Source organism: Branchiostoma belcheri, unplaced genomic scaffold, assembly GCF_001625305.1.
Source record: "Branchiostoma belcheri isolate BF01 breed outbred unplaced genomic scaffold, Haploidv18h27 scaffold110, whole genome shotgun sequence".
In the NCBI taxonomy this organism is placed as follows: Eukaryota; Metazoa; Chordata; class Leptocardii; order Amphioxiformes; family Branchiostomatidae; genus Branchiostoma; species Branchiostoma belcheri.
The window spans coordinates 304,219-325,863 of record NW_017802492.1 but is presented as its reverse complement, the minus strand read 5'-3'; the positions used below and the strand labels follow the sequence as shown (position 1 = coordinate 325,863).

The window sequence follows — 21,645 nt, the reverse complement described above, 5'->3', positions numbered from 1 at the left end:
GACTGCCATAGGATGTCCTCAAAATGTTTCTTTGGAATTATTCGCTTTGTTCATGCAAATAAACAACGGGCACTTACCGGGGAAGATCGAAGACGAGGTGGTTCTGTTGTTGGGGGCAGATGTTGTAAGGCAATATTAACATAATCTATGCAGGATTTCTATTTATTAATTTTATCACTAACGGGCCCGTTATTGATTAATAAACGCGCCGGACATTGTAGGCATAAAACTAAAACAAATTTGAGACTGAAGTAAACAAAAACGAATGTGACCCTTGACCTATAATAGGGGACCGTCCATTCTTCAACAGGGCAGGGGTGACACGTATTCTTCCGTGCAGCGAGCTTTCGTTGCGCGCAGCGAGGTCGCCGAGGAATCTCTTTCTGTGCAGGCGTGAGGAAGCTCGTGGCAGGCACGACGCAGGTATTAGTGCGCAGACGAGGAAGCTCTTTCTGTGCAGGCGTGAGGAAGCTCTTGGCAAACACGACGCAGGTAGTCGTGCGCAGACGAGGAAGCTCTTTGCAGACATGACGCAGGTATACGCGCAGGCGACGCAGGTGTGCGCGCAGGCGACGCAGGTGTGCGCGCAGGCGACGCAGGTGTGCGCGCAGGCGACGCAGGTGTGCGCGCAGGCGACGCAGGTTTGTCCTTGTCGGCCACGGTAGAAAGCCTATAAAAGCACGATAAAACATGTAGTAAAATCATAAGCTTCCAGAGAAGTAGCAAACGTCCCTGCTCTGCCGTTTTATTTTACAGCATATGTAGTACATCATGCGGGCTGTTGAAGCGAGCAGCTTGCGGAGGCGAATTTTACGCGATTAACCGCCGGTTGTCTCTGTTCTGGCGTGAATGTCAAAGATCATATGCTGCTCTTTTTGCTTGTTGAGCCACAACATTTGATAGTCACACACAGCCAGGTGTAGCAACTGTTATGACATTTACAGCTTCTTGCATTCTTGTACACAGGTGATAGACCCAGAAAACCTAGCCTCTACCAGGCTTCGGGAGACGGTTCAGAAAGAGTACAAATCGGTCAAATAGAGAGATAACATGCCGAGGGAGTTGGTCCGCTAGAGAGTACGTTTTGCCGTACGCGGTAGAGGCTACAGAGAACCGGCAACAGCAGAGGTTTCAATAGGCTGCCTCCGTGAAAATGAAAACCTCTGAAACAATTCTGATGCCGTTTGAGCATCAGATGTTGCTTAATGCGAAATTCAATCCCCTTGTGTATGAATACAATTGTTGTCTGATAGATGTACAACGTCTTTGTCTCGTTGATTTTGTCTGGCAGTTATAGCGATTCCGTGACACGAGGCTAGGACGAGTTGAGCAATGGCATGCTGTTAATTGTGCTTTGAACTCGTGGGAAATCCCCAGTTTTGAGGCTGTACACCAGACATAGCGTTTCCCTGCCATGCATGCTACGATAAACAGAATAATAGCTTCCCGCAAGCCGAAGCTTTGTTCTGATGCATTTCTTATCCTTCCCCGGAGCAGTTGAAATCATCATCATTATTATCTTGTCGTGCCAGTACTACAACCAGTTTAGGACAGTTCAGGACCTCTTGTCTTCCCCTGAGCAATGTCTGTAGAATTTATAACATTATATTGATTTAATTCATATTCCTTATGGAACTAAACAAACCATCAGCTGGCTACATATGTTCACAAATCTATAACTCACCTTAGAAGCGAGAAATTGAACCTGTACATAGTAATTCATACTAGTATGTTTAGTTTTAGTAAGATACTACACTGTAATTTTTACCTTCGCCAAGAAGGTTATGTTTTCAGAGGCGTTCGTGTATGTGTGTGTGTGTGTGTGTGTGTGTGTGTGTCTGTCTGTCTGTCAACACGATAACTTGAGAAGGCCTTGATGGATTGTCTTGATATTTGGTAGGTGGGTAGGTCTTGATGAGACCTCAAAATGATTAGATTTTAGACCCCCTAGCGGCTTGTTATGGTACTGCAGCTGAACTTCCGGTTTTGATATCTTATGATCTAGACATGTTATGGTGATGAAATTTGGGTGGTAGGTAGCTCTTGTGCTGGGGAAGAAGTGACGTGAGTTTGGGCCCCCTAGTGGCTTGCTCTGGAACTGCAGGGATATATTCTTGAAAATATTCAAAAGAGGATAACTCAATAACCGGTTGACGGATCGTCGTGATTTTTGGTATGTAGGTAGCTTACGTGATGCTTAATATAATTATGTGACAATTATGCAAATATGGATGTAATTTGCATAATTTATGGGGAAATTCTATAAATCAGCTGAATTCCATGATAGGACAATTGAAGCTTGTGACATTGGTAATTGACAACGAGAGAAACACAGGCAGATATTGATTATGTTAATAATGACTTTATTTGCATAATTAATGAGAAAATTTTATAATTATGTAATGATAACTGTTTGTAATTTCATACATATGGTATTTGAAAGTTAACTTGAGGTGAACATCATTAAACATAATTTATTCAAATCAGGACCTCATTTGCATAATTTATTACAAAATACTAGAATGCCTTGTTTGTTTATATAAGACTGTCTTTTGGTTGAGATTATGATAAAATGATATAATTCATGAAAATTAGGTTCCTATTTCTTAAATCAGGGGGGAATAATCTAATCTATAATTTGTCAGTCATTTGGCGAAGGTATGAGATCGGGGAACTCTAGTTACCTATGTATATGACCCGTAATTAGCTTGTAAGAGCATAAGCGTACACTAAAGGTCTTTCATTCATTCATTCATTTCCATTGGAAATACCTAAAATTTGTTGGCTTGAGATTGAATTCCTGCGACTTTGGGTGTTTTCTGACAACATTTAGTTATGTTTACCGAAGGAAAACATATAGTTGTTGCTACGTTTCCTCTTCTTCTCCAAACCAAAAGGTCAATGACCTGAACCAGACTGTCAGTTACCATGGTAACTAGTGTTGGGTTACATCATGTTGCAATTTTATAGCAGGAGGGATTTAGACTCCTGTCTGGCCATATGTATGAATGTGTTTGAGTAAGAATTAACAGAGCAGGCCATATGCGAAGGTAAACAATATGCATTTGCTTTGCAAATTTTACCTTTCTAGTATCATTTTGTATTCACAGTGCCTCTTGCACATCTAAGTTTAACCTCGTCATTACAGGGCCTGAAAGATCCAGGGATGTATCCAACGTTTACCGAATTTCGCGTCAGTAATTTAGAGTGATGCAGCTGGAAATATCCTTACATGCAAGACCCAATGCATGGTAAATCTAATTAAACTGCCGGTTCCGTTGTTCAAGTATACATCTGCAATCTCAATGAAATAGGTAGATACAATTGCGGAGCTTTTCAATGGTATTTCTGTCCAAACGTGGTAGGTAGCACAGCTCAAATGAAACCTATAACATTTATCTAGAGAAGAAGTAGCCAGTCTGTCTTAGATTGTCTGTCTAGAATGTCTTCACTGTACACCTCGGAACAAATTTAAGGCAGCTTTGGTCTAAGAAAGCAAACGTTACATGTGAATCGTTTAGATTTATTTATATCACCTCGTTGGTTAAAGTTTACCGCATAGGATGAACATGAATAAGGACATGTGCTCCCAATGCTACTTGTGGTGATTGCTGATATAATTTGCTGTTGATCCCAAATGCTGTTATTGAAAGTGTTACTCTTGAGTCTGACTTTGAGAACTTTGAGAACAGAAATGTCATATTTTTTTCTTAGGAGAGGGGGAGGGGGATAGTATATGCCATACATCCGGACGGTTATCTAACGATTATTATCATATCGCCAGGATACGTCGACCAACCAGAAGGCTCCATTTCCCATTTGTTATCAGGCCGTAACATACGCTACGCTCACTCGGTGGTTTATTATTCGGTGGTTATCCCTCTTGACCAGGGATTATCTCACAATATACACCTCGGGGCGGGGCATTAACCCTTTATCATTGTTTTCCTACGTTTCCTCGTCTTCTCCAAATCAAAAAGGTCAATGACCTGAACCAGGCTGTCTATTACCATGGTAACTAGTGTGGGTTACATCATGTTGCAATTTTATAGCAGGAGAGATTAAGACTCCTGTCTGACCATATATGTGGATGCGTTTGAGTAAGAACTGACAGAGCAGACCATATGCGAAGGTAAACATTATGCATTTGAGTTGCAAATGTTGCCTTTCTAGTTATTTTGGCATTATGTTTCTCCAGCTGAATGTGGTGGGGATTACCGCTATGTGACCAGTGGGGCAGTACTGTCGCCCAACTATCCCAGCTCATACGGCTACAACAAGAACTGTTACTACACCATCACTCAGGACCTGGGCTCAGGCATCAGACTCACCGTCAGGGACTTCTACCTGGAAAACGGCGGAGACTATCTAGAAGTAAGTGTTTCTAGATAGATTATGTAAACTCACGTTCAGTTAGAATAGAAAGTCTTTTCCCCGCTCCTGTGTGAAATCACTACTCTCCAAGCAGAGGTTTTGGGATATTTTTAGCGTGTTTTTAGGCTTTTTTCATTGGGGTTTCTTTTTTGCACTAAATTTTGTTGGGTTTGGTGGGAAAAAATTCAGTGCAAAAGAGAAACCCCGATAAAAAAGCATAAAAACACGCTAAAAATAACCCCAAAGCCAAACATCTGCTTGGAGAGTATGAAATCACGCCACTCTCGTCAGGTTGTGCTCTCGCGAGAGCTGATTTCAAAATGGCGCCAGTCTTTTGAAAGGGGTCATTTGAGTATACATGAAAACTGTTAACTATGAATGTTTTTTTTATCATAACCTTCAGGATCTTATAAGATAATCATTATCTGTTGGACTTTATCAAAATATCGGAACATCATATTTTGTCTGCTTTGGACAAAGCAAATACATGTATATGACACTTGGATTACAAGCCTAAGTTAACTAGACTGTTCAAAATGGCGATATTATTTGTCTTGGACGCATCTGTATTCGCCTTTTGTCTTCAATACGACATAGTTCAGTGGAAATAGTCTAATACATTTAATAAGTCCAAGGGAGGCTAAATAAAGTATATAGAAGAAATAGCAATAACGGAAAGGACATGTAGTCCAGAAGTTGGCATGCATCGCAACTGAGGCAATTTAACTTTAGAGATAAAACTAAAGGACAGCACTATAAATAAGTAAGGAAATCAAAATTAACTGTTTCTGTGTGTGACTAGACTTGACAAGAGAGAGGGAGAGAGTACTATGAATAATAACAAGGGTGATTCCCTAAATATTTGAAGGAAGGTAAAGCCGAATTAATGGGTACCTTATATACGATCTCTAGATACGTGATGGGCCTGATGATAGCGCTGATCTGATTGGACGTTACGATGGCACCGACCTGTCTGCTGGTGACGTCATAGAGAGCACAGGTTACACCCTGTGGCTGAAGTTCCGAGCAGACTCGTCCTACGGCTACACCGGCTTTCACATCGACTTCGAACGTAAGAATTATTATGTTTACCGAAGGAGAACATATTGTTATGTTTACCGAAGGAAAACATATTGTTTTGCAATGTTTCTTCTTCTTCTTCTCCAAGCAGTGACCTCAATGACCTGAACCAATGTTCTGTCTGTTACCATGGTAACTAGTGTTGGGCTACATCATGTTGCAATTTTATAGCAGGAGGGATTTAGACTCCTGTTACCATATATATGAATGTGTTTGAATAAGAATTAACAGAGCAGACTATATGCGAAGGTAAACATTATGATATCACAAAGATTGCCTTATTCAGAATATTTCCAGTTTTGCTGCCCTAAAATCGCATTGGAAATGCCTTTAATAGACAAAACGATACGGTGTATTGGACGGGGTTTCTGTACTATCTGCCGGATGTCAGCTAGTTGACATTGAACTCCCCACCGAGACACAGGCAGGCAATTACCTACTCCAAACGATCGCCCGTCTCGTGGTCGTCCATAATCCTGGCTGTCAGAATACTGCAACTGCTATTAGACATACGAGAAATTTGCAGTCTGTTACTCGTTTTGTATGCAAAGTACGTTCTGGGGCAAAACGTTAAAGAGAAGAGAGAACTTTATTGACACAACAAAAAGTACAGCGACTTTCGTAAGGTCTAAGACATGTAGATATACAGACAAATATACATGGGTACAACGAAAATATGCTACGTACAGAACAATAGGTGGGTCAACTAATACTACTTGTTCTAAGGTTCAAACATTCTTTGATATATAACGTTATTTACCTATTTGTACACAGTAAGGGTTATTGCCTTCTAGGACAAACTTAAATTTATCTATAGCATGAAATGTAACAAATTCTGTTGAGCAGGCGGAGAGAAGGTTGAACAGCTTTGTGCAATGCATATCAATAAATAGTTCGTGTTTAAAAAGGAGAGGCTATATAGAAGAAATAGCAATAACGGAAAGGACATGTAGTCCAGCATGCATTGCAACTGAGGCAATTTAACTTTATAGATAAAACTAAAGGACAGTGCTATAAATAAGTAAGAAAATCAAAATTAACAGTTTCTGTGTGTGCCTAGACTTGACAATAGAGAGGGGGAGAGTACTATGAATAATAACAAGGGAGATTCCCTAAATATTTCAAGGAAGCTACAGTAGGTTTTGTATGCAAAGTACGTTCTTGGGCAAAACGTTAAATGCATATCAACCACTAGTGCCTGTTTAAAAATCTGCTGTATTCGAGACCTCTCCGGTGTCACTGACGAAAGTTAGTGGATACTAGCTGAAACGTCTGGCCGTTTCTAAAATCATATCCAGTTCCTTGAGTAACTTTTTTTTGTGTTAAAATGCAGTAGTCTTATACCGAATATGTCACTAATGGAGAGGGGACTGTGAGGGTACGTTTTGGAGCTTAACTACTGCCTCTGATGTTGTACATTTAGTGGATAATGCAGATTTAAAAGTTCATGTACAAAAGTTTGATGTTGGACATTGTTTGATGTAGTTAAGGCATAAACGCCAAATACCTTTTTAGAGACATTAAAGCCGTACAGCCATCTTATGCTATATGGAATCACGAGCCAAATTGGGAATCAGACACCGTTTTGTAGCTACTTACCGGCCTACTCTCTAACTCTAAACTTGTAAGAACGGGCCCGGGGCTACGTCCCCTCGTATACCCAATAGAAGTGGAACCTTTTAATTTCAACAAATTCTTCTAATGATTCTAAAGAAAAATGTGCAATATTTGAGGAAAACTTTGCCATATTGCGTGTTTTGATGTGTTGTATCGCAATGTTATGTGTCTGATGTTTCCCTGCATGTAAGGTCAGTTATGGCCGACGTGACCTGGGCTCAATGTCTTTTTTTCTTATTTGCAAAAAAAGAATGATTTTATATATTATTGTCTTGCAGGCTTTGATCTGACGTATAGAGAGTGTGACGACCCGGGCACTCCCAGCTACTCCTCTCGGGTGGTGGAAGGTTTTGGACCGGGCGACAAAATCACCTACACATGTGACCCTGGTTACACCATGCACGGTACCGCCACTATCACCTGCCTCACCGGCGTGAACAGGGTCTGGAGCAGCGCCCCTCCATCGTGCGTTGGTAAGTCCCATCACCCCTCCTTAAGCTTCGTGCGTTGGTAGCTCCCATCACCCCTCCTTCGTGCGTTGGTTGGTCCCATCATACTCTCCAAGCAGAGGCTCGGGTTTGGGGGTACTTTTGGCGTGTCTTTAGGCTTTTTCTATCGGGGTTTCTTCAGTTTGCACTGGAATTTTTTCCCAAAACCCATCTACTCTCCAAGCAGAGGTTTGGGTTTTGGGTTATTTTTGGCGTGTCTTTAGGCTTTTTTTCGGGGTTTCTTTTCTTGCACTGGAATTTTTCTTCACCCAACCCAACAAAAATTCCAGTGCAAAAAAAGCGAAACCCCAATAAAAAAAGCCAAAAGTCACGCCAAAAAATAACCCAAAACCCAAACTTCTGCTTGGAGAGTAGCCCCATCACCCCTCCTTCGTGCGTTGGTAGCTCCCATCACCCCTCCTTCGCGCCTTGGTAGCTCCCATCCCCCCTCATCCACTCCCCACCAATTGTACATCGCTTTTATCTCAGTTTATGATTGCTACACATTTTACCGTCGCCTTCTGACACACAAGAAAAGTGCTCGTAACACACAACTTTGATATCATCTGAATTGACCTTAGCCATTAAGAAGCCTTTTTGTTTGGAGTATATGGTTCGCTGGAGTGCTGGTCAGGCCATGGTAAAAAAAAGCTCTAAGAAGCCCGCATTACTGCGTTATTGCAGCCTTGCTGATAAAAGCCACTGATACCGCTTCCTTTTATGGGTATTAAAGCCTCTGGCGCGGGGTAAACCGGCGATAAGACGTAAAAACGCTGACTCAGCTAACATTCGCCCTTCCTCTACTATCCTGCTCATCGAAGATCGTTAACCTATACTCAAGGGAAAAGGCCACCCACCGTTTGACACAATTTTGCAGATGCTTTTCTCCTGAAACTTGAACTAACAAGCCTCCACCAGGCCTTTCTACGGGAATACGGATCGTAGAATTCGGCAAAAAAGAGAGTAAAATTGGCCAAGGGAGTCCGGCCGAGGGGAGGTAGTTTCTTTCCCTCAGAAGCGCGGCCAGTCAAACCTACAAGGCGGCAAAATTCCCCTGGCAAATATTCCCCTATATATAGCCAGCGTAGTTAGTCTGGTAGAGACTATGAACAAACTACGATTGCCGGTCTTGGAAAGTTGATAATTTGTCTTCTACGCCAAGAAAAAAAACAGTTGTTCAAGCAACTGGATATGATTTTTGAAACGGTCAGATGTTCCAGGTACCATCCACTACATTTTGTCAGTGACGTGTTTTTTATGCAAAATCATATCCAGTTGCTTGAGTAACTGTTTTGGCGCATCTTTAATTCTTCAATTACCTGGATGTCTAACCTTCACCGACGAATTTGTCTTCTAATATATTCATTAGTGATAAGACCACACCGACTTCAATTTTATGGATGACATCCACGCCCTTGTTCTAAAAAAAACAGATCACGTCCTCCGAGGCTCTGGCCTGGCTCTAGGCCTGGGTAGTCCATGGTAGTTAGCGACAATACTGAACCGGTGGTAACAATGGAGGATGACACCCAGGCTACCGAAGTTCCACGACTCAAGAACTCAGTACATACGTACAGTGCCGATTCATAAATTCCGCAAAAAGCCAGTATTTGCCTGCTTGCCGTATACCTCGCTATGTACTGGCGCAAATTCAGGATTGTAGCTTTGTATTCCTGTGGTTTAGTAGCATTTTTATTTTTGGCCGGAATTTTTTTTTCGCCCGCGCGCACTAGTTTGGGGGTCTTCAGAGGATGTCATCCATAAAATTAAGTCGGCGTGACCTAAACGTTCCGTAATACTGTTGCAAAGTATGGCGTTCCACGGAATCTACGGTGATGAACAAAGGGATCAAAATGAAACCCTTCCAATCCCTCATTTGCATATTCAGGACACCTTACTTAACACGACTTCCATATATGTAAAGATTGGACGTATGATGTATCATCATCGATTCGGGTCCTTTATTTCGAATAACGACCATGCTTACTGCACTTTGTATTCATAAACGATGATAGCCTTGGGATGAGTTGCCATGTTGGAAACATTTAATATATAAAGATGAATTTCGTTGTTTTGGTTGATTATTCCATATCATCATGAGAAAACATCTCTTGAAAATTCTATAATTATGAAAAATATAGCATGGTGTCTTGGCTTTTTACTGCAAGTTTTTTTGATAATCAAGATGCATTGTGCCTGACGATTTGCGTTTTGAGACGCGGCCATCCATCAAAAGACGACCCCCATTTCTGAGGATCACGTTATGGTATTGATACAGGCATGAACCCAAGTAATGCGGTCTTTGATGGATTGTTGAAACCGAGTAATGCAACAGGACTTATAGTATGCCATGATACATCTTACTTATTCCAGCTCGTTTTACCAAAGGGATGTAAGCATCGTTACAGGAAAATGGGCACCATCAATATTCACATGAAAACGCGATGAGGTACACATTTCTATCTTTAAAAGCCTCATTCCAAGTACAAATCTTCTGACGTTATCATAAAATTTATTGCAACAATAACAGACTACTCGCGCTCTCCTGCTTTTACATGTTGATTGCTCTATCTATATATATATATATCACATTTTATTAAGAGACTCAATACAAAAACGTACTGATGCTGCACACATAGTAAGAATATCGTACTTAGCTTTTGAAGTGAATTGTATGTCATTGGAGTGTTTACGGATAGTTTAAACCTCGGACTCCGTCCTACTGTTTCCCATGAATTCGTCCTCATCGAGCTCAATTTTGACTCCATCCACGCAGTCATCAAGGCAAGTCTCCTCCTCAGGTACATGTACTTCAGCGGATAACTCTGGAGGACCAGGGTCGTTGATTATTCCATTAATACACGATTCCTTGTTGTCATCTTCCCTGGAGGTTGCTCCGGAATCACCTTTGGCATTGTCCTGACCTTCGAATCGGATACTGGGCTGCCTACTGGGGCGCCTGTCGACGCTGAAGGTCGCCAGGGTTAGTACGGCCCTCTCCCTCGGCGACAGCGCCGCGTTCGCGATGTCGAAAAGGTCGAGTTCCTCCTCGATGCGGCGCGGTAATATCCTCCTTAGCATTCTGTTCCTGCAGACGTAGTGACAGTAGGAATACGCCACGTACACCAGCGCTATAGCCATTAGAGTCAGGAGAATGACTTCGATGACGACCCGGATGGAATGATATGGTCTCGGGCAGCAGTAATTGTTTGGCTCGAAGCCGCAGCAGTACTTGAATAGACTCGTGTGTGCGCGTGTAGGGCACTGGAACCTCACACGGGTCAAGTTGCCGCCCCCTACGGTCCCCACGCAAGTGTCTCCGCAAACGCCGCCGGTGAGAGGTAGGAGGAGGATGAAGGGCACGGGTGATGAGGAGAGCGGGAGCACCGCTGACAGGAACCCGCAGGCAGCAGCCAGCCGCGCGGCGGGGAGTGCGGGCATGTGCCTACCCCGTGATGTCCACGGAGAACTTGTCATGTCACACGAACATCAATCACCACATCCGCTCAATAATCCACGTACCGAGCGCGGGTATAAGACAGGTGTGACTTGGAATGCCGCTACATGCAAATGTTGCAACCTTGCTTGCACCCGAGCGCCTTTTCCCGCTGCCGAAGTCCTGAGCCACCGGGATGCAATGCAAATGAGAAACGAAATCCGACGTGAGGTCAGAAGAAATCAGGCAAATGCAGTAACAGTCACGCCGCGTGCATAAGAAATCAAGGGAAAGCTTTTGTTCTGACGTTTTTATCCGGAAACGCGAGACTACACTGCTAAGGTTTAAAGCTCAGAGGGCCGATGTAATTACACGCACTAAAATCCTCGGCCTGCCCCTCAGAGACGTTGAACAGAGTTCGGCTACATGAAAAGCCCGTGCCGGAGAGAGTTCATTACGTCCAAAGCAGTGAAGCGCTCGCAGCAGAAGCTGACGCGATATTCGGACCAACGTAAATCGTGGGTCGCGTGATACAGGCGGATTTGTGAAGATGTTTTACGTTGCGTAGACGCACACACAGATTGATGTGATAAAACGTGTAAGGCATATTCTCTGTGTATCATTAACTTCGCAGCGGCACATCGAGGGTGTCCTTAACCACTAGAGGCAGCCGAGTTAAGTCCTGTCGTCACCGGTGTAGCATGGGCATGATCCATGAGGACATGCAGGCTCCAAGGCGTGAAGGACTTCAGAAGATTCTCGGGGAAGTGACTCTTTCTTCTTCAGCAGTCTCCTCTGATAGGAGGAGGGGCGAACGCCGTCTGAAATCCAATGAGCAGGGATTTTCTCTCAGGACCTTAGTCAAATCCAGTAGCCTGAAGAACGGAATTGTATCATATCAATCAATTTCAATTCATTATCATTATTGTTGAAGAGGTTCATCAGCCACGTAGAATTAACAGTTTGTAGAAATTCTTCGTTCAGTGACAGTATTTTGTAAGGTAAATACAGTCACTGATCGAAGAATTTAAAAAAAAAACAGTCACTGATCGAAGAATTTCTACAAACTGTTTATCATTATTGTATCAACATCGCAGACATACATGTAATATTGCCTGAATGACATTGATATTTACAATATTGCAATAAACACAACATTACATTGCGTTACATACATCATACATAAAAAATATATACATACTTCTAATATGAACTGTACATCCCAGACATAACAAGTACGACTCGATATGATATATTTCTCCACTCGATGTACAAACATAAAGCAGCTACACACAGAACGGCTGCTTGTTTATAATTCTACTAAAGAACCTTGGCGGGTACTAACAAGATAAACCGCACCGACAGACTGGCCAGTACAACGCTCGCAGCACGGCTGGCAATGTTTCAGACAGCTCCCACGAGGTTCCCACTGATTCGAACAATCTACCGCCCTTTGATTCCATCTGTAGTTCACTAGTGACGCGGTTGTGTATCTAAGGCCATGTTGATTTGATTATATGGATGACATCCACGCGCGCATGAATTTTCGGCCGTTTCCAAAAAAAAAAGTTTTTAACCATACTGTAAATCGTGCAAAACAGTTGCTAAATGAGCAAAAATATACCATACATTAAGTTGCAAGGAAAACATTTAGAAACGATACCAATGTCGTAGAATGCCAAAAGCAAACGAAAAAAGACGAAATTGTAAAGAAATGAACTTGAAGACTAGATTATTCGCTAAATCATATTCTGTCCCATTTGTTCAACCCTCATGATCACGTAGATTTCATAATGAAAACAACTTTTTTTTTGCAAAACTTTTTTTTTTATTCGCACGCGCGCATCAGTTTTGGGGCTCCCGGAGGATGTCATCCATATAATCAAATCAACATGGCCTAATGGGTTTACAGAGCTGTGAATCAGCTGATGCAATATCAGACACGGGTTCTGCGCCTACTTTTACAGCCTTCGGCAGGCGTTAAATTTTTCAAAACCATAAAATTACATACTTTTCTTTGTTTATCATCAACATATTAATGCCAGTCAGTCTCAATAAAGTTCAAATACCATACACATTATTTTATTTTATTTATTTATTTTATTTATTTTTATTTATTTATTCAACTTCACAGAAATTAAAATTCTGAGAGGAGCCGGCAACAGGAACATAGAGTTCCTCTACTAGGCCGACTCCTCTAGAAACATAAAAACAAATCAAACAAACAAACAAGCAACAATTAAAAAGAGAAATCAAATCAAATCACTAAACAATTGTGGCATCTACAGGTAGTGGTCCAGGTACATAAGTTGTCGGTTGAAAATGTGTCATTTAGGCGAGATCTGTAGAACGAAATTAACAGTTTTTTAACAAAATTCAAACTAAAACTAAAGTTGGAGACAGATTCTATAGTTGGCTGCAAGTCTAGTTCTTGCATTAAAGGGTAGACAGGAGTGAACATAGGTCCGACTAGTTTAATTTGTAGATGTACATTTTTTGTGATTCGCACAATGTTGCAATTGCCTGAACAAACATACTACTATTGACTGCGATAAGAAAAAAAAGGCAAATTCTTACCACAAGCAGGCATCATCCCTGACTCTAGTTCAGGACACCATCACCAAGGCACAAGCCTAAAGTTGCACTCTGAAAATAAACGACCGCCCTTTTGCCACTTCCGGCATCAGATTCAATCGCACTCGTGTCAGCCGAGTGCATCACCAACAATCGAGGTGGCTCCAAACGCTTCGATCTTTCGCAGCAATAATTTACAAGAGACGTTAAACAGCAATACTACTGGTAATACTCCTAAGTCAGCGCCCTCCTGTAGGTAATCCGCTGGACAATCAGAAGAGTTACGATGTGCCGAGCTGCCCGCTGCCGTTACATCTGTTACAGAATTGTCTGGTGACCGTGCTTGGAACGTATTTCCCCATTAGTGACCGTAAGAGCGAATTCATCAGTACTGGATCTGGGTTTCATCACTGCATAGACGTTACAAACCAGTGTCTCCAGTTATCTGTGAGACAAGACTGCGTGCACTTGTAGTGTAACGTCGACCACCTCGCCGATATTGTGGATATGAAGGCGTTGCCTCGCGGTTATATCTCACGATTTACTGTGACCAGCGCGTCTCTGAGTGTTTCTATTTTCGCTGGCAGCTACTGTCGGCGCACCGTGCATAATAAATCCAGTCGTTCACACTTTCGCGTTCCTGGCAACATGCACTTCGGGTGTTATTGACGAACTGATGCAGCTTTGATGTAGTTTCCCTCTGATGCTTGATATAATTTGTTGATTTGTTTATTAGAATTCACCACAAGTACAAACACGCAAGTGGAAGGGAGGACAAAACAGGTGTATTGACACCTTTACAAGTTGTCCTCCCAAACACAACAATATAAATACAGTGCAATACAAATTACAAAGTCGAACAATTGTTGACATGCAAAACAAATTCCCACAATAACATACAATAGTCATAAAAATGCAATACAATACACTGCCATAAAATATCATCCATTATATACAATTGTAAAAATATCCAAAACTAGTAAGAATACTAATGAGGCCTTAAAGCTGTAATCTTACGTGATGGGATGTTGTCAATTTCCCTGCACTAGCATTGAGACACTTTATGATTAGATAGAATCTAATGCGACTTGATAAACCTTCAATCGAAAAATATATTTGTTCCTTTATCTCTATTATAACGATAGCTAGTTTTTTTGTATATATGTTTTCGTCATGATTTGTTTTGACCTGAACTTGCCCAGTGTGGCATAAATGTGCAGTAAAGGTCGTCATTCATTAATATATTCTCTGGTAGTTCCTAAGATTTTTACGTTATTCTTTTATCCTTATATCCTATGTAGTATGTTACTCAGTATGATGTACATGTATAATCACACTCCGATGTATGCATTTAGCCCCACGGGCATGAACATGCAAATAAAGATTCATTATGATTTCTGTGTTTTCATGCATTCTTCAATGATGCATATTTTGTACTCTCACTATTCATTCAATAAAGATTCATTATGATTTCTGTGTTTTCATGCATTCTTCAATGATGCATATTTTGTACTCTCCAAGCAGAGGTTGATGGTAGAAGATCGTTTGCTTTTTATATATGGCCTTTTTTGTCGCTACCAACACCAACGTTGGTTACAGACTGGTCAATTTGATAATGTCTTACCCCCACCAAAAGATCTGCTTGGAGATTATATTTTGTAGGTAAGAATACGCTGTGACTGCTTTTTTTTGTCTGGGTCTATACATTCTTGAGTTTCAAATTGAAATCGTTGTAAGTCTATGAATATTTAACGCGCCTTGCCTACGCGACACAGCGGGAATTAGAGGGAGAAGTAATAACATCCCAGGAGGTGGAATCGAACCCTGCACCTCTGATCATTAACACATATTGCTAGCCATATTTTTTCACGTTTGGCATATTACTGGATGTTTCCTGGTGCAGCACTGTTGTTGCAAAATGGTCTGTTTTTTCCTCGAAGAATTGAGCATCGCCAACGCAATTTCGGTGACTTAATTAAGAATTACGCATTCCGTGCAAGGTTCGCCGTAGGAAGATGGATTCATAACCTTATTTACTTGCCATGAAAGTCCTTGAAATTCATTTAGTCATTCCTGGAAAGCCGCTTTTAATGAATTTTCTGCTGGTTCGTATCTTCCAGCAAGACGCCAACAGGTTAGCGATAAGACCAAACAAATTCAGTTTCTTCTTCTTCGTCAAAAACATAATTTCAAGAGACGCAGAATTTAATTTGTCCTGTTAGTCTGTACTACAAGCTACAATAATTTATATAAGGTACAATATAGAATATATAATTTTTAATCTATTGGTCACATTTGTCATAAGTCCTCAGAATTTACACGTGATCATTGTGTGAAAACTTCAAATCATTGGATTCTTTTTTTGCTAATTTATCGTGTGCAAGTGGTAGCGTTGAAATAAGTCTTAGATACTTGAGTGCGCTACCACGTTGTGTTGTACTATGTCATTTTTTATTATGTGCTATAGTGAGCAATATCCACTTGATTGTACATACATTGTTATACTGTGGGAACAATAAAAAAAAAACTTACAAATGGCGCTCACTTACAAAAATGGATCGTTGCTTTGAAGCCCAGAAGCAGAGATGTGAGTTGTGAGGAAGTATGGCGAGGTAATCCTCGCTGAAGTAACTAGCGCTACGTGAGAAACGTTACTGCGGCGTATTTAGTGATAACCCCTGCAGAAACCAATGATGAACGAGCGGGATTCCAGCTCCATCATTCACATGGCTGCCTCTCGCAGCGGCAATATGTACATGTACAGCCATCGGACTTGATTTAGTTGTAAGGCCACACCGACTTAATTTTATACATGACATCCACGCGCGCATTGATTTTAGCCTATCCTAAAAAAAAAAAAGATCACGTCCTCCGAGGCTCTGGCCTGGCTCTAGGCCTGGGTAGTCCATGGTAGTTAGCGACAATACGGAGCCGGGAACCCAGGCTACCGAAGCTCCACGACTCAAGAACTCAGTACATACGTACAGGGCCGATTCATAAATTCCACAAAAAGCCAGCATGTGCCGGCTTGTCGTGTACGTCGCGATGTACTGCTGGTAATTCACAATACCAGCTTCGTATTCCTGTAGTTTAGTAGCATTTTTATTTTTGGCCGAATTTTTTTTTACTCGCCCGCGCGCACTAGTTTTGGGGGTCTTCAGAGGATGTCATCCATAAAATTAAGACGATGTGGCCTAACGGCCACTTGTACTGTCTCGTGGGCCTCACGGCTAAGCCATGCGGCATATTAGAGGACATGAAATCCCTCTGATATTCTTCAGCTGGTCCATATGACTTGACAGTAAGGCACTTGTCTTCCTGTATCAAATCAACCTTTGCCTTCAATTACTGTGAAGAGAAGCACTGCCGCCGTCGGCTGATGGAGCGCTAGCGTAGGTGGCAAGTGAACTTCAATAGAGACCTAGTTGGGATGGATGAGGTTGAAGCATTTCAAGCGCGATTGTGTAATTCCCTGAGTGTGTGTGGCTATAACTGTAGTTGTCTGGACATCTAGAGACAGAATCTACCTATCTCCTGAGATCTGTGTGGGCGGAGATGCTTGAATAAGACGTTTTTATCAAGACTTGAGTGTAGTCAATGTCCACTGCGACTTAGGCCACAGCAAGTAATTTCTATGGATGATATCAGTACGCGCATTAATTTTCGCCTGATTTTGGAAAAAAGAAAACAATTTTTCTGCCCTCTGGCAATGGTCAACATGCCGAAAATAGACAAAGATGTCTGTTGCCATGCCGGAACCTGGATGGTAGATAAATATGAAGAGAGGAGGCAAGACAAGGCTCTGATTTAATGTTTTGTCTTCTACTTTGATGCAGTGATGTATTTCATTCCTTTTATATGTGATGATGGCTGTGTGTATGTGATGCTCCCACTGAATTTGTGAAATTCTATTTTTCATAAAAATTCAAGTTGTTCAGCGAGAAAGTTGGCAGTAAACTTAGCCCAATATAGGTATCATTTCTTGTTCAACAAGGTTTATGATATCAAAATTTGAAAATGTAGAAATCTTTTTGGGAGGGGTGGCCTTGTTTTTTTTTTTGCCCCATCGCATCAGATTTGAAGTCTGCGGAGGATGTCATCCATAAAATTTACTTTCTGTGGCCTTACATACGCAACGAGGAGGTCCACAGTACTAGTGTGTAGTGTATTCCGCTCACGTTGATAACGTCACATAGGATACACCAGTGGGGAGTCTATACTACAGATCAACGAAGCGTAATATACCTCCTCGTGCCGTCTATATGAGGCCGAAATGTGGAATTCTTTGTCCGTAGCGAGATGTGGGGTCTTACGACAAATACAAGAGGCATTGTGTTTTCATGAATTGTTCTTCAACTACATGTATAGTGATTAAAATTCGTCACAAAGATGCACTGGCTTAGACGTTACCAGTGAGACCTTATCCAATGCATACTTAATGTTAGAATTAAGTACGAAGGCCATATAAACAACTGATCAATAAAAAAAATCAAAATGACTTGCCGACGGATATGTCTGAATTGAGGAGAATTAGAAGATTAGACCCTTGTATTTTTCAGCATTCTCTAATTTCCAAAACGATGTAGAGGATAACGTCCGTAGACATAGTCAGACATCAGTAACTAGCTGTTGCCCGTGGTCACTCGTATTCCGAAGTTCAAGTCATTAATGTGACAGAACGCAATTATAAGGACATGACATCCCTTTTAGCGCACGGCTAATGCTGTGTGCTGATGGGAGGTTGATCATCGTAGACGACGCGGCAACCATGAAGGTCACCCTGCGCGATGTATAGGCCTGTCTCAGGACATGAACGCTGCTAGCGATGTGTGAAATTACTTTGATGTTCTTCGCCCATCCTTCACTGAGAAACTGGGCTGGCGCACTATTGGTTTATACGTCAAACCTGCGTCTATTGGGGATAAAACTTGCGATGTGTTACAGCTTTGGCAGACAATTCTAAGTAAGCAGTTAAGCCTAGGTTTTTGGTTAGATACATGTATGTGAGAACGTTGCCTGTGGGTCTGTCATTGATTGAGCATTAGGCCATGTTGATTTGATTATATAGATGACATCCGCGCGCGCATGAATTTTCGGCCGTTTCCAAAAAAAAAAAGTTTCCAACCACACTGTAAATTGTACAAAACAGTTGCAAAATGAGCAAATATATACCGAAAGTTGCAAAAAAAATATTTGAAAACGATTCCAACGTCGTAGAATGCCAAAATCAAACAAAGAACTAAAATGCAAAGAAATGAATTTAAAGAGTAGATTATTCGCCATACCATACTCTGTGTCATTTGTTCGACCTTCATGAAAGAAACTTTTTTTTTGCAAAACTTTTTTTTATTCGCGCGCTCGCATCAGTTTTGGGTTTCCCAGCGGATGTCATCCATATAATCAAATCAACATGGCCTTATCGTCTATCCTTTCTTGTGTTGACAATGCGAGAAGTAACATTTCTCCTCGTTGGTGAAGGTTAGACATCCAGGTAATGATGAAGAGTAGTGGATGTTTTTTTAAACGTCTGGCAGTTGTGTATCTTATTACCTGGATGTCTAACCTTCAGCGACGAGGAGAAATGTTGTTACCTCGCACACAGTAATTGTTCACACCAGAAAGGATAGTTTGATAATTTGATTAACAATTTCCTTCTGTTGAACATTACAGCTGAGTGTGGCAGTGACTGGACGGCTCCCACCGGTGCAGTGTTGTCCCCAAACTACCCGAGGTCCTACCCGAACAACCAGAACTGTTACTACACCATCACTGTCAGCCCGGGATCCTTCATCCAACTCACTGTCAGGGCCTTCTACACAGGCAGCAGCAGTGGCGACTATCTGGAGGTGACTGTTTTTTTTACACGTTAGCAAAACCCATGTATCAAATAGCACCTCAGGCGTCTGGTTGACATATATGTATGGGCATGTGGAGTCGTGGGGTCGTGTGGCGTGACCCGGGACCTCAGAACCAAGAGGTCCCGGGTACGAATCCTGCCATGCCGATCTTGTGTCCTTGGAAAAGGCACTTTCCTCATTTACTCTATCTGGTGTAAATGAGTATTGTGTTTGTGTATATGCAATGGTTAGGGTTAGGGTTAGAGTTAGGGCATAAAAATAAGTTGAGTATGCCGACACCATGCCTTGTCTTTAGAAAAGCAATATAAAAAAATTTAAAATGTTGCAATATAGAAAAAATGAGGAAACTATGTAATTTGAACTCGTTCTATCGTCCATCTCAAAATGATCTTCCTGTATACATGGGAAGTGTTGTTGCTACAAAAGAGAGAGCTTGACGGAAATCCACAGAATTCTGTAATGCCTAACTGATTGAATGGTCTGCCACTGTGCCCTAGACTCCCCTAACTGTACATATTTTGAAAGCGATCCAACTTGAGGAATATACCACATTGTTAGGCACTGCGCGCATGAGATCAATGAAGCTTACTTGATAATATACCCGACGTTATGTCATGAAAAGGCTTTCAAAATAAGATACTTAGCCTACTAATTGTATATGTATATGTATATGTATAATTTATTAGCTATATACAGTTTAAAGCGCTTCAGCCGATGGAATGTAACACATTTCTAAAAGTCTGTCAAAATAGTACATCTGATTACTAGGTGCGGTCGTGTGGCGTAACGGCAGAGCGCTAGACTCGGAACCAAAAGGTCCCGAGTTCGAGTCCTGACATGCCACCGATTATGTGCCCTTGGGAAACACGACTTTCCTCACTTAATTCAAGAGAAAATGAATATTGTCCTGTGCAGTATTTGTGTCTCTGTGTGGGACACAACATTTCTAAAAGTCTTTCAAAATAGTACATCTGATTACTAGGTGTGGTCGTGCGACGTAACGGCAGAGCGCTCGACTCGGGTTCGAGTCCTGACATGCCACCGATCCTGTGCCCTTGGGAAAGGCACTTAACACGACTTTTCCCACTTAATTCAAGTCAAAAATGAGTATTGTCCTGTCCAATATTTGTGTCTCTATGTGGGACACAACACCAGCAACAGCTGCCTGTGGCTGTGTCCCACGTGTATTGTATTGGAACAATTTCAATAAATCAAATCAAATCAATAAATTACTGACGCCAATTTTACAGTTTTGCCCGTACCTATATGTTCTTTCCTATATTTAGGAATGTAGGGACATCTGTTTTGCCTCTTGAGTCTCTGGTAAAGGTTTCTAAATGCTGTAAAGCCGGAGCACAGACGAATTCGTGAAACAATATTCACCAAACAAAAAAGACAACGTTATGTAATTCTCCACCTGTCAGGGCCTTCTACACAGAAAGCAGCGCATTTCAAACAAGATAATCCATCTAAGCCTTCTCGAGTTATGCTATTGACAAACACACACACACACGCGTACACACACACACACGCACACACACACACACACACACACACACACACACACGCACGCACGCACGCACACACACACAAACGAAAACATTACCTCATTGGCCAAGGTAATTATTGTTTGTACACCCCTAATGTATCATGTTGAGCTCATGTCTGTCTTGCAGATCCGTGATGGTGGGACCGAAAGTGCGACCCGGATTGGTCGGTACAGCGGCTCACAACTGTCTACAGGCGACATCATCAAAAGCACTTCGTACCAGCTGTGGTTCAAATTTCACTCCGATTCCTCATCTGGTTACAGTGGGTACCGCATCGATTATACCGGTCAGTGTTTCTTGAGTTTCAGTATTTTTTTTGCTCATTGGTCACCACGAAACAAGACCGGAAGACCACTTCAATGTATGTGTGACCCGAAGGCCACTCCAAGGTTACAGGTTACATGTATCAAGCTGTTATAGCATATCTTCTATTTAAGTCAGAAAGATCACGATTAAGACAAGCTCGACTCACTTGTGGAGAACTAAATCACCCATTAGGAGAAGCAGGGGTTGCGAATACTGCATTTTACATGTAAGGATACATGTAAATCTTCGTCATACTCGCCATCCGTTCAGATAGATGTTCGAAAATCTACTAGGGGAGCAAAAACATCAACAAGGTTCAAGATTTTGATGATTTAAATGTCCACCTTCTATATATATATATA

The 21,645-nt window shown here is 41.7% G+C and overlaps 2 protein-coding genes and 1 long non-coding RNA gene across 3 annotated transcripts in view; 1 reads left to right on the top strand and 2 right to left on the bottom strand.

The window, feature by feature from the left end:
* The window catches only part of LOC109487115, a 1,865-nt gene extending 1,680 nt beyond the window's left edge, over window positions 1-185 (bottom strand). The window contains exon 1 of the long non-coding RNA XR_002141231.1: window positions 78-185. This is a non-coding gene — a long non-coding RNA (uncharacterized LOC109487115). The remainder of the gene's footprint in view (window positions 1-77) is intronic.
* The window catches only part of LOC109487104 (CUB and sushi domain-containing protein 2-like), a 64,381-nt gene that overhangs the window by 28,083 nt on the left and 14,653 nt on the right, over window positions 1-21,645 (top strand). Inside the window, exons 24-28 of the mRNA XM_019791077.1 lie at window positions 4,199-4,374; window positions 5,287-5,446; window positions 7,350-7,544; window positions 19,240-19,415; window positions 21,104-21,263. Of these exons, the coding sequence (XP_019646636.1) occupies window positions 4,199-4,374; window positions 5,287-5,446; window positions 7,350-7,544; window positions 19,240-19,415; window positions 21,104-21,263 (867 nt within the window). The remainder of the gene's footprint in view (window positions 1-4,198; window positions 4,375-5,286; window positions 5,447-7,349; window positions 7,545-19,239; window positions 19,416-21,103; window positions 21,264-21,645) is intronic.
* Window positions 10,259-11,000, bottom strand: LOC109487094. The gene has a single exon (XM_019791070.1). It carries the CDS (start codon window positions 10,998-11,000, stop codon window positions 10,260-10,262), a length of 741 nt encoding a protein of 246 aa, XP_019646629.1. The 3' UTR covers window position 10,259.

What these genes read in the sequence shown, in the direction of transcription:
- LOC109487094 (XM_019791070.1), bottom strand. Translation starts at nt 11,000, where the DNA reads ATGCCCGCACTCCCCGCCGCGCGGCTGGCTGCTGCCTGCGGGTTCCTG.